Source organism: Quercus robur, chromosome 10, assembly GCF_932294415.1.
Source record: "Quercus robur chromosome 10, dhQueRobu3.1, whole genome shotgun sequence".
Classification (NCBI taxonomy): Eukaryota; Viridiplantae; Streptophyta; class Magnoliopsida; order Fagales; family Fagaceae; genus Quercus; species Quercus robur.
Genome location: NC_065543.1, coordinates 43,130,487 through 43,142,892, shown reverse-complemented (window position 1 = coordinate 43,142,892; position 12,406 = coordinate 43,130,487). Strand labels below are relative to the sequence as shown.

The 12,406-nt window shown below is 35.3% G+C and overlaps 1 protein-coding gene across 1 annotated transcript; it reads right to left on the bottom strand.

The window, feature by feature from the left end:
- Window positions 1–1,227: 1,227 nt before the first annotated feature.
- Window positions 1,228–4,743, bottom strand: LOC126703234 (26S proteasome regulatory subunit 8 homolog B-like). The gene is made up of 5 exons (XM_050402188.1): window positions 4,724–4,743; window positions 4,394–4,550; window positions 4,199–4,297; window positions 3,320–3,430; window positions 1,228–1,716 (listed from the first exon to the last, which is right to left on the bottom strand). Exons 1-5 carry the CDS (start codon window positions 4,726–4,728, stop codon window positions 1,576–1,578), a joined length of 513 nt encoding a protein of 170 aa, XP_050258145.1. The 5' UTR covers window positions 4,729–4,743; the 3' UTR covers window positions 1,228–1,575.
- Window positions 4,744–12,406: the final 7,663 nt, after the last annotated feature.

Genomic DNA, 12,406 nt, shown 5'->3' with positions numbered 1-12,406 from the left:
GGAATCAAATTGTAGGATCCAAAGCATTATGAAACCTGATAGAATTCCTAAACTTTTTTCTTTTGGAGTGTATATATTGCATATCATTAAAATAAAATAAAAACAAAAAAATTAATTCATAGTTTTTAACGATTGAAGTAAAAGATTGATTTAAATATATTAAGTTTAGACATCTAATTTAATTCCAAAAAATAAATTGAGAAAATAAATTCATATAAAGGTTTTAAAAGTATATATAACAACATACATGAAACGTTGTATACACATTGCACTACAATGATTGTGTAGTTGCACGATTTCCTGGCCCAAACCCTTTTGATCAAGCCCTGGCCCAAGATGCAACACACAATAAATACTTGTACAGGATGGGTCAAAGAACTTAGCCTCAGTGAACCTAGTCGGCCTAAGGTATGGAGAATGTTGTTGCAAGTATAAAAACACCAGAATGGATACTCCACAGAAAGTTCTATTTCCTGAGTGCTGAATACAGTTTTTTCCGTCCCCTTCTTTGAGGGACTCCCTTACATTATATAGCTCTCTCATTCTTATCTGAACCTTACACTTGTTGATCATCTAAGCCCCCACTTGAGTACCTGTCCTATCAGACACCTTTATCACTCCTTTGTGAGTTACAGTGGCCAAGGTAGTACTGTTCAGGGGTCTTTTCCTCATTAATGCGGCTAAGAGAGTGGTTGTGGCACATTTAATGTGGTGGTAGCAGCTTTCCATGAGATATTTTGGGTTTTATTCTTTTTTATATACTTGGAGGACGAGCTGCAGTGGTTGGGGCGAGCTTTTTGATCTGGACTTCGTGGTGTCCGAAAAGGTGTTACTCCTCGGACAGGTTTATTTTACCGCAGTTGGGCTTGAATAATGTTTTGGTTATGACTTCTCCTCGGACATGATGCTTCTCGGATGGGCTTGTACTTAACTAGCCCATTATTTTGGGCCGGGCCCCACAGATTGTTTTTAAAAAATTGGCTTCAAAGTAATTAAAATTGAAAATTGCTAAAAGTACTACCAAATTTTCTATATAAAGCTTATAAATTGATGTGTTAATGAATGTGATTTATTTAAAATTTGGATTTATAACAAAATTTAGAGTTTGAAATTGAAATGTCAAGATATGGAGAAGAAGAATAGAAGCCCAAAACCGAGCACAACTAGCACTACATGTTATGATTGATCCCTGAGTGCTATGTCCCATGCTACAGCTACACATGCCTAGAAAACTAAGCCACATGTGCTTGTCCACTAAGCACAGATTTTTAATTATCATTCTGGTCGTCTAACCAATAGATTAATAAAAGATTGACAGTCATTGTCTAGGGACATTCTTGTCAGATACTTGAAGTAAAACACATATTACATAAAAATGTATCACAAAAGAATATTTAACAAAATAAACAGAGATGCCAATGGTATTTTAAAAACTTCAACAAAGTGTAGGCACCCCCGCTCTGTTTTTTATATCCATACAAAGAACAGAACTATTGGCTGTGTGTGAAGAACAAAGCCATGGATCAATGGCTCAAAGGGTGGTGGAGTGAAACAAAACATTAACATATAGGAACACTACTTCCATAGCTTCCGCAATGACATGTTTTTCTCGGTCTCCTTCTTCATTACCTTTGCCACTGCCATCTCAAAATCTTCTTGTGTTACATGAACCCTCCTCTCCCTCAGAGCAAACATCCCAGCTTCTGTGCACACATCCTGCAGAAAAAAAAATAAAAAAAAAAAAATAAAAAGGAAAAAATGTGTGATAATATGATTATGCACAGAGAAAACACACAATCCTTCACTTCTGAAGACTTTAATAGCCCAGTGCAATAGCTCGTTATGGAATTAACAAGACTATACTTATCATTCTGTCCAAATCCATCCAAGAGACTTGAGATTGTTTAAATTGAATAAAATACTGGCAATCTTTAAAGGGGAAAACACTAAATAAAATCAAACAAGTTCAAAACAAGTCAACAACTGCCGCTGCAGCTATAACCTGGGAGCATTACATCAAACAACCTGTTTTTTTTTTTTTTTTTTCTTTTCCTGATATGTAAGATCAAACAACTTGTGGTTAATGCGGTGATAACCTTCCCTGAGTACAAGAATGAAGCCTATTTTGACATGCTTGCCAAATACTTTCAATAAGAGATGAATCTGTTTAAATAGTTGAAAATTTTAAATTTTTATTGGCAAGTTACATGCACCCTGGGTTTAACTTTGTACCTAAACTTCACCTTCACAAGGAAGGAAGCACTTGAACTAGAGGTCATCTCCATATTTGAAGTTTTTAACCAAGGCTGTTTAACCTAATTGACTCAAGTTCACATATTTTTGCTTCATAGACTCCCTTAAGCATTACAAGTATCAACACAAGATTTGGTTAAGATAATTCAAATAGTTAAGAGCTAGGTATTAAGATTCTCAGTACATGATGGCTTATGAAAAAATAGAGAAGGAAAAAAGTGTCTGGCAATAGGTGCCGATGCACTTCACCAGCACAAACTACTGATTACACAAGTTTTGGGACATATCCAAACAGTTTCACGCTAGGAAGCACAAACACAGCAAAAATAGCCGCATGTCCGTTTTGGACATGAACACACCTCAGAAGGCTGCATGCATGTCTGTGGAGTGTCATTCAAAAAAATTGTTTTTAAATCAGGACACAAACTCAATAGTCATGACACGACTGACCAAAGAAAAAAAAACCATCAGCCATCCTCAACTTTCTCAATGTTAGATTGGTGACCCAATAGAGCAATTGCATCTTGTCAACTATTATTTATTATGGTCTGGTTTTGACTTTTAATCATTCTTAAATTAAGGTCCAGTAAAATTTTGACTTGTAATCATTATTTTTATAATTGTTAATTAGTTATAGTTATAAACTATTATTTATTAGTACTTTATGGTCAATTTATTGTTAAAAATTATCATTTAGTTTTGTATTGTTCTATTTCTTTTTGAAATTGAATCGTTTGTAGATAAAATGACTACCAAATATCGGATTGGTACTAAAAAATGATGCCCTAAAATATATAAAATGTACCTAAAAATATGTATTTATTAGTTATTTAAACATGGTGTCCCCAGTCCCCACCATATCATGTCCTAATTATTTGAGAATTGTTGTGTCACTGTGTCTTGTGTCGGTATCCATGCTTCCTTACATTAAAGTTCAACCAATGAATTAAAAAAAATCACCAAAATCGCATCTAATTACTCACAACCAGCCATGGCTCAGTCAATGGAGAAGTAAATAACATCCAAAGCCAGACATTAAAGCCCATTCATCTAGTGTGAAACATACCTTGAGCTCTGCACCAGATGCACCATTCATCTTCTCGGCTATTTTCTTCAGATCAATCCCACGCATCAGGTTCATTCTTCTTGAATGTATTTTTAAAATATCCAAACGAGACTGCATTTTATACACATAAGTATATGCACCTTGTAAGAATTACATTCATTATTACCATGCAACAAGGAATTCATTTCAGATTAGACGTTATAGGCACCAATTGAAATATTCATAAATTTCACTCCTACATATTGTAACCAATTAAACATTTATATATTTAAATATATATCTCTTAGGTATATTCAGAAAGAAGGTCAGGAAGAATAAACGCACAAGAAATGCAATGCTTAAAAGAGAAAACAAGACTACAACAAACTAAAATTGACTCATACATCAATTAGAGGAATATTCAACTAGAAGGTCAGAAAACTCCATGCTAAAAAGAACTCAAAATTAAATAAGATGTTGCTTTAAAATTAAAATATCAAAACTACATGAGTACATGACATGACACAAGAAAACAGACGAGCTGCAAATTGCATCTGATAGAACGTCAATTGCAGGATTAGAAGAACAACATTTCAGCAAATTTAAATTACCCACCAAACAGCACATAGCGACCACTTTCCAATCACAAGATAAACTGAGATGTTACAAACTACAGATTAAGATTACTAAGGCGTGCCAAGAATAAGTAAAAAGTATCTCCCACAACTGAGAAATTACTATTAACCTTCAGAAACTAGAAACACTAGAACACATTTAAAAACAAAAAAAAAAAAATCAAACAAACAAACAAAAACAAAAGTACTTACTATGGAGAATAAGAGCAAATATGTACAAAATTATACACAAAAACACTACGCTGTTAGTCACAGTGACATGTACCTCCTCATTAGGATTAGGAAATTCAATCTTCCTGTCAATTCGCCCTGGCCTAAGGAGAGCTTGATCCAGAATATCAATCCGATTGGTAGCCATCAAAACCTGTCAAAGATCAAGATATTGTAGGTAGAGGTCACAATAAAGAAAAGTACCAAAAACTAAACAACCCAATCTGCATAATGAAAACACACAGGATACCTTTATTTTATTTGATGCTTCAAATCCATCCAGCTGGTTGAGAAGCTCCAGCATAGTCCGCTGCACTTCACTGTCACCATTGCCACTACCAGATTCCATTCGAGCAGATCCAATACTGTCTATTTCATCCATAAATATGATTGATGGAGCATGTTCCCTGCCAAAGAAAAAGAGAGAAGTTGATATCCAAAATGCTTAGTTTAATAGAATTGTAAAACCAGAAACATTAATGCATGACAATCTCTCTTCTTTTTTGTATTCAGACTGCTGAATGATCACTGGTAACTCTACAACTGAAACAAATCAGATACAGATGAATATATTTTGTACCACATCACAAATCCAATGAAATTGTAAAGTGGTTCCTTTGTATATTCAAAGGTGCCACTTGGTGAGACATCTAGGCCAGATATATATATATATATATATAGACATATAATTTTATTTCATGGTATGAAAAGACTTCAATACTAGTCAGCTGAGCACTAACACGTAAAAAAAATTTCTTTTTCCTTATCCATTTTTCCATAAACAAAGCAAAGCCTGTTCAGCTATAAAGAAAGCATAAAAAGCTATACAACAAAAGGAGGAACAGGGGAACATGTGAAACACACACACACATATAATTATATAACATTATGAAGAAACTGAGCATGTGATTTGCGACAGTCTTGCTGCATCGTTTTTCCATCTATAATATTTGCAACAGTCTCTCTTGTCGTGAGCACGTGGTATGTTTGAAATTCCTACCAGGACGCGTCTGTACGAGGATGGTCCAACTTGTGCGCATAAGCTAGCCTAAGGTGTGTTTCAGTTAGGCCAGTCCTGACTCTCCTACCCCATAATCATGGGCCGTGGTACAATAGGAGCAATCCAGCCCAAAACACAAAAAAGACCCACCACAAACATATAAAGTAAGTAAGAATAAGTAAATATTTAATATGAATTGCACGTCAATCTACTCAACATTAATAGTAGATCTAGAACTTGAAATCTTTATACTTGCAAATTACAACTCAAGTTGGCAACCAGCTTCATTCATTAGTCACTTCATCTACAATAATTTTTTTTTTTTAATATAACCTAAGTATACCATCAAAGCAAGAAAATAAATATAGTTAACATTTTATAACTATGACTATTATATAAATTAAATTACATTCAAATCCACGTAGCCAACCTTTTTGGTCCACAACGAAACTTCCACAATTCTCAGGCAAAAGACAAGATCAGTATGGAGTAAGAATTTATTTTCCAAGGCCAAATTTAAATAACCAACTTTTTTATTTTATGCAGACCTTTCTCTTTATATAGTCATAGTTAGCAGCTTCGGTTTTGTTCATAGTGTAGTGCTAGTGTCGTTGTACGTTAAAAGCTGGAATTTTGTTTTTAACATTTTTTTTTTGGGGCGGGGGGTGTGGGTGTGGGAAGAATTAATGGTGTGGCTGGAATTTTTATTACTTATTTATGATAAACTGGAAATTTTATTATTATTTAAACACAATGTGCTCCTCAAAATAAACCAAACAATGATAGTATGAATTATAAAACAAATTTCATTTTTTTAAAATACATTTTAAAAAAATGGGTCGGGTCATAAGTCAATCCATTTTTACTCCAGGTCGAGTTATTGGATCAGGTTTAATTTTGCTAGGTCTAGCTTAAAGGGTAACAACAAGCTATTAATAAGTGATTAATTTAATACAAAATTTTTTAAAGTCACATTCATGATAGATTAGTCCTCACTATTACGTTGTGGAGGTTAATTTTATAGTTATAATGGAATTTAACATATAGTGAAATGTTATAAAGAGCAATATATTAGTCCTCACTATTACATTGTGGAGGTTGAAATGTTATAAAGAGCATTAGATCATTCACACCTGGTATGTAAAAATTATCTCATTTTATCATCTTAAAAACTACTTTATTTATTATACTATACCATTTTACAACACACCTAACCTCCCAAACTCTATTTCTTTTGTCACTTTATTTAAATATTTTTTTAAATCTTTTTTTACTGTTTCTCTCTCTCTTCCTCCAGGCAACCAGCTCTAGCAAAACCCATTAAAAAACTGCCACTCACATCCCATTTAACCCACCAAACACCAAACACCAGCCAGCATCCAACACCACAACCACCACGCCACCACCATGCCAACTTGCAAACCCATTAAAGAACCACCAAACCCACCAACAAGAACCACAAAAAAAAAAAAAAAAAAAACACACACACACACACACACACACACAAACCACCAAAAACCACTAGACACCGGCCACAAAAACCACGCCGCCACCAAGAGAAAACACACACAACACAACAACAACAACAACAACCAACCAAAACCCACAACCCATAACCCCATGCCACCACTGCACCACCATGCCCCACCCACCACAGACCCACCACGACCCACACCCACAACCACCATGCCTCAAACCCACCACGACCCAAACCCACAACCCACCACTCCTCCGCCACCAAATCCGACTCACAATACCTCTTAGCCAGTAGATCGGTGGAGAAGCTTTGATCTCTGCTTCATCGGCATGGAGACCCAACCACTAGAGATGTGAGGATAGAGAGAGTGAGAAAGAAATGGATTGAGACCAGAGAAAGGGAAAGAGAAAGACAAATGAGAGAGAAAGAATCAAAAGGATTAAAAGAATGAGATGAGGAATAAATTTGAATTTTTATTTTTACAATTAAGTTATAGTGCCATCATAAAAATAGGATGGCAATGTAGCACAATTGTAAATTTTTTTGCAATTCTAGGATTTTGCAAGACCGGGTAATGGAGGGTTTTGGGACATTGATGCTAAATATTACTAACATATGGCATTTACAAGATCCAATGTAAATGCTCTTAGAGCATTCACAGCAGTGGTGCTAAATAGCTATATTGCTATTTTTTAGCACCACTTATCACAAATGAAGAGCTCCAACAGTGGAGTTATAGCAAAAAAATTTTGCTTCTCCGCTACAGTGCACATCTAAAGATAGATGTGCACTGTAGCTCAAAGGTAAAAAAATATATATTATTTTATAGTCTGTTCACACTAGGTTAGAATATTTTATTTTATTTTTTCTTTCTCCTCCTTCCCCATTTCTACCCGTTGCTCCTCTCTCCCCCTCAGTCGGTCCTCACACTCTTCATTTCTTCCCGTTGCAAGCTTCAATTCCTCCACTCGTTGTCACAGACCCACGCCCTTGACCCATCCGAAGCTCAACATCACCGGCCCACACCCTTGACCCACTCCGTCGAACCAAGCCATTGACCCACTCCGTCGAACCAAGCCGTTGACCCATTCCGCCGACCCACGCTGCAAACCCGTCTTGCTCACTCTCGAAGTCTCTGCTCTGACCTTGCCGTCACAGACCCACAACAAGAGCTCCTCCTCCTTGCAGCTGATAAGTCTCTCAAACTCTCACTCTCTCTACCTCACCTCTCGCTTGCCTCAATTCTAAATCGGAATCATTGTGGGTCTGTGATATATTGTTGTAGAATGTGATATATTGCTGAGAATGGGTTTGTGACTACTTTTTTTTTGTTGGCTGGTTGGGTCTGAGGTATATTGCTAAGAATTGAAATCATTGTGGGTCTCTCAATCGCTCATTTTTTTTTTTTTGAATGATATACAATAATATTTGTAGTGATTGTGGTTGTGATTTGTATTTTGTTGGCTGCTTGGTTGCCTTTTTCTTCTTTTTTTTCTTTTTTTTTTTTTCTTGCTGTGGACTGGTGGTGGTGGTGGTTGTGGCTGTGGCTGTGGCTGATGGTAGAGGTGGTTGTGGTTGGTGCTGATAATGTTTTTTGGGTAGTGGGATATATATATATATATATATATATATATATATTTTTTTTTTTTTTTTTTCTTCTTGCTGGTGGTGGTGGTTGTGGCAGTGGCTGATGGTAGAGATGGTTGTGGTTGGTTTTTTTGGGTAGTGGGATTTATTATTTTATTGTAGTGGTTATAATATTTTATTGTGGTTTTTATATTATTTTATTGTATTGAAAGCTAAAATAGATCTATTGCTGCAGCATATGTATAGGTAAAATAGATAAAGTGACTTTTTATGTAGCTAAATAACTAAAATTTTGCCTTCACTGCTGTGAATGCTCTTAGTATTGGTGGTGCTAAAAAGCTAAATTGCTATTTTTAGCACTATCATATACAAAAAGTGTATATTTTACCTACTCAACTATAGTATACAGCCATTAAATAATATTTTTTTATTCCCACCTCTCATTAAAATAATATTTCTTTCTTTCTCTTTTCTATTTCTTTTTTTCCTCCACCGTTTCACTCATTCTCTCTTTCTCGAAAACAAAACTCTCACCTCTCTCTCAATCTCTCGCTCATCATCCTCCTCATCAAACTTTCACCTCCAATTCATTCATCATCCTCACCGTTTCGGCTAGCTTGAAGCATTTTTTTTTTCAGTGATGGAAAAGAAAGAGCGAACTAAGGGAGAGAAAGAGAAAGGACTTTTACAAAATGAAGACTACTGACCCACCTGTTTCTACTCTCTAATAGTGCTGTTGCGTGAACTTGTAAATTGAAGGAAAGAAAAAGAAGAATGGTGTGAACTGGGAAGAAGGAAACAAGAAGAAGTATATTATATTATTATGGAGTGGAGATTTCATTTTTTTAAGGTCTTGTGGTGCAGATTAAGCATTGGTGGTTATTAACGTCCACTAGAAGAAGCCTCCCCCTAGTTGGTAAAAGTTAAACACTGATGGGGCCTCACTTGGAAATTCAAGTAAGGCTAGAGGAGGTGGGATCATAAGGGATAGTGCTGGCAGATGGATTAAAGGATTTTCTAGATCTATCGGGTTCACAACCAGCATCACAGCAGAGCTCTGGGCTCTTAGGGATGGTTTGTTGCTAGCAATTCAGCTCGGGGTGCAAAATCTGGAAATTGAACTTGATGCGAAAGTAATTGTTGATTTAATCCAATCCAGGAACTGCCCTAACGCATTCTATTCTTCTCTGCTGGCTGATTGCAGATCTCTTATGGGCTAATTTCCTCATTCCAAGGTGTAGCATGTGTATCGAGAAGCCAATAGGTGTGTGGATGCACTTGCTAAGAGAGGATGTGCTATGTAGGAAGATTATGTTGTTTTTGATATTTCCCATCTAATGAGATTTCATCATTAGTGTATTCTGATGTAAATGGGAGAGTTTTTGTAGGCTTACTGCCACTAACTTAGCCCTCTTAGTTTAATGAATATTCTGTTTAACCAAAAAAAGAGAAAAAAAAAAAAAAACATTGGAAAATGAAGCATTATTATATTTTGAAAGTGGATGAGATGAGACATGAGAGTGACGGTTGGAAAGTGAATTAAGAGAAAAAGAAAAGAAAAGAAAAGAAAATTTAAATTTTTGTTGAGTTAATATTTTATATAATAAATGATACCTTTACAATATTTTACAATAATTTCACAATAAGTTTAGCTGCTAAGTGATCAGGAATAGTTTTAGGCCGAAAAAAAATTGTATGTGTGTATATAATTTGGGATTAAAAAAAAAATATTATTGTTATATTAGATGATTATTTGCAATTATGTGGCAGTGGCGGTGGTGGTTGCGGTGGCAAGGATGGTTATGGTTGTGGTGGTTGTGATTGTGATTGTTATTTATTGTATATATAATTTGGGATGATATTGGATGTTTTGTAAAATGAGAAGGTAAAATAGATAAAATAATTTTTTGTGGTGCCAAATAACTAAAATTATGACTCCACCAATGTAGATGCTTTAACATAGAGATAATAAGTAACTTCACCTATTAAGCATAGAAGTGGTTCTTCTTCTCAAAATAAAAAAAAAAAAAATTGCTTATTAATCTAGGGAGTTGCATAATACCATAATATTGTTAACAAGTTGTGAATTTCTGGTGTAAAGGATGTTTTGTGTGTATATTGTTTTCGGCTCTAAGTCAATGGGTTTTAACTCTTTTAGGTTACTTAACTTTTTGGAGTTCTTTTATGTATAACAAAGCATTAACTCAAGTCATCTTCTCTTTTCTTAAAAATAAAAAATAAAAGTCATCTCCTCAGTGGTGTTATTGTTGCACACTTGCAAAGATGTACAACATATTTGTTTGCTTTCCAAACAAAATATGCAAGTTGATTATTTTGGATGTGAGTGCGATTGTGTTCTAGTTAAATCCTCCAAGCAAACGAGATGATACATTGAGCCTTGCGTGGGAAGTCAGTATTTAGAGAGAGATTATTGAGACGGGAGAACTTGGCTTGTTAATTTGTGGTCTAGGAAACAACCATTCTCACATTTGAACAACTAGGGTTAATTGCACTTACCCCCTTACAAGTATGCTGTAGTTGTAACTTGTAAGGTCCATATATTTCAAAACTGAATAATGTCCTCCCTTAATTATAATCACTCCGTTACATACCATTAAGATTTTCACAAGATAGATTGAAAACTCAAATTCCTATTAGACACGTTTTTGAGAAATTTTGGGAAGGAAGAACAGTAACAGTGGCCAACAAAGGTGAATAACAGAATCTAAAGGCTCAAATTGGCAGGTGAGCAATGGAACAACTTGGTACATGTCAGGATGCTAAAGAAGATCAAGACATTAAAGTTCAACATTCACAGACTGAAGAGAAACTCAAACAGCAAGAAGAAGAAAGACAGAAGAAGCATAATCGACAGTACTTTTATTATTTCATTCATGTACAGACGACTTGTAGTTTTTGTATTGTATCAGTTTTGTTAATTAGTAATAGGTGTGCCAGACACGTGATATAGGTGAACAGGTGTCAAAGATTAATTGGTTGATCAAATTCTGTTTTGAATGGTTAGTTAGGATCTGCAGCTATCTATTAGGCTCTGTTAATAGTATATATAACATAAGTGCGAATATCTGAATGATTCTATTGAGAAAATCAGTTTTCATTCTCAATTTGATAGGACAAGAAACAGAACAAGGAATGGTGGATCAAATCTCTGTAGAACATATTGGGTCAACTTCAAGAAATAAACATTGCAGTGCCTAGACACTGATCAATAGCAGAGGTAGACAATGCCCTTTCAAATCGGGGTTTTAAAGGCCCCTAGTCCATTTGGATTTCAAATGTTATTTTATCAAAATTACCGGAACACCACAATAAATGTGGCGAGGATATCACATTGCAATACTGGTGTTAGGAGAGAATCTATCTAGAATTGGCAAGTGCTGCAGTGGGAAGTCATTTTGATGCTAGATGGTGAGCAGGATCCAACAGAATCAAATGGAGGGTAACTGCTTATGTGCAAAGACAGATTAGGCAATAAAGCATTACCAGGATGTCACTCTTGGGAATGTGACACAAAACGATACTGCAATCAATTTAATTCTTAGACCAGCTATGACTCTTCAACTAAAAAAGGGAATCACAAGCATCATTATCCTATCAAGTGGTAGTGCACAAATATTAGTTAGAAGGGTCCATTCCTGCATCTTGACAGACAACCAATCTGGCTAATGAGGCACCATGGCAATATATGCATGTTTTTGATCTAGGCTTGGGCAACTGTTTTGTCTGTTTGTATTATTTTCTGATCGCTGCTGTGGCTGGGTCAAATGTGGTGTCCTAATGTTCTGGCTTTTTTCTGGTTTTGTTTCCCTAACAGAGATATTTTTGACAAAATCACAGGAAGCAAAAAAAATGGAAATCTTGCTTTCCACAACCTTTTAACCATAGAAATCTAGTTGCGGAAATTTGAAAATTTGCATTGCAACTTTTACTAGCTTAGCAGTTGGATGTGAGATCTTTAGTAAAGTATAAACATATGTTGAATATAGTATAATCAATCTTACTTTGAATAAGTGTAAATAGATGCAGACTTCCACTAACAGAAAAATGAAAATTTTGCTTACATATATCTGGTAATACAACAACAGTCCCACTTAAACCATTTCTAAACCCTGATTATCATTGTCTTCTCGTTCCCTTGAAGAAAATGCTTGACAAATTGCTGATTGGAATATCCGTAG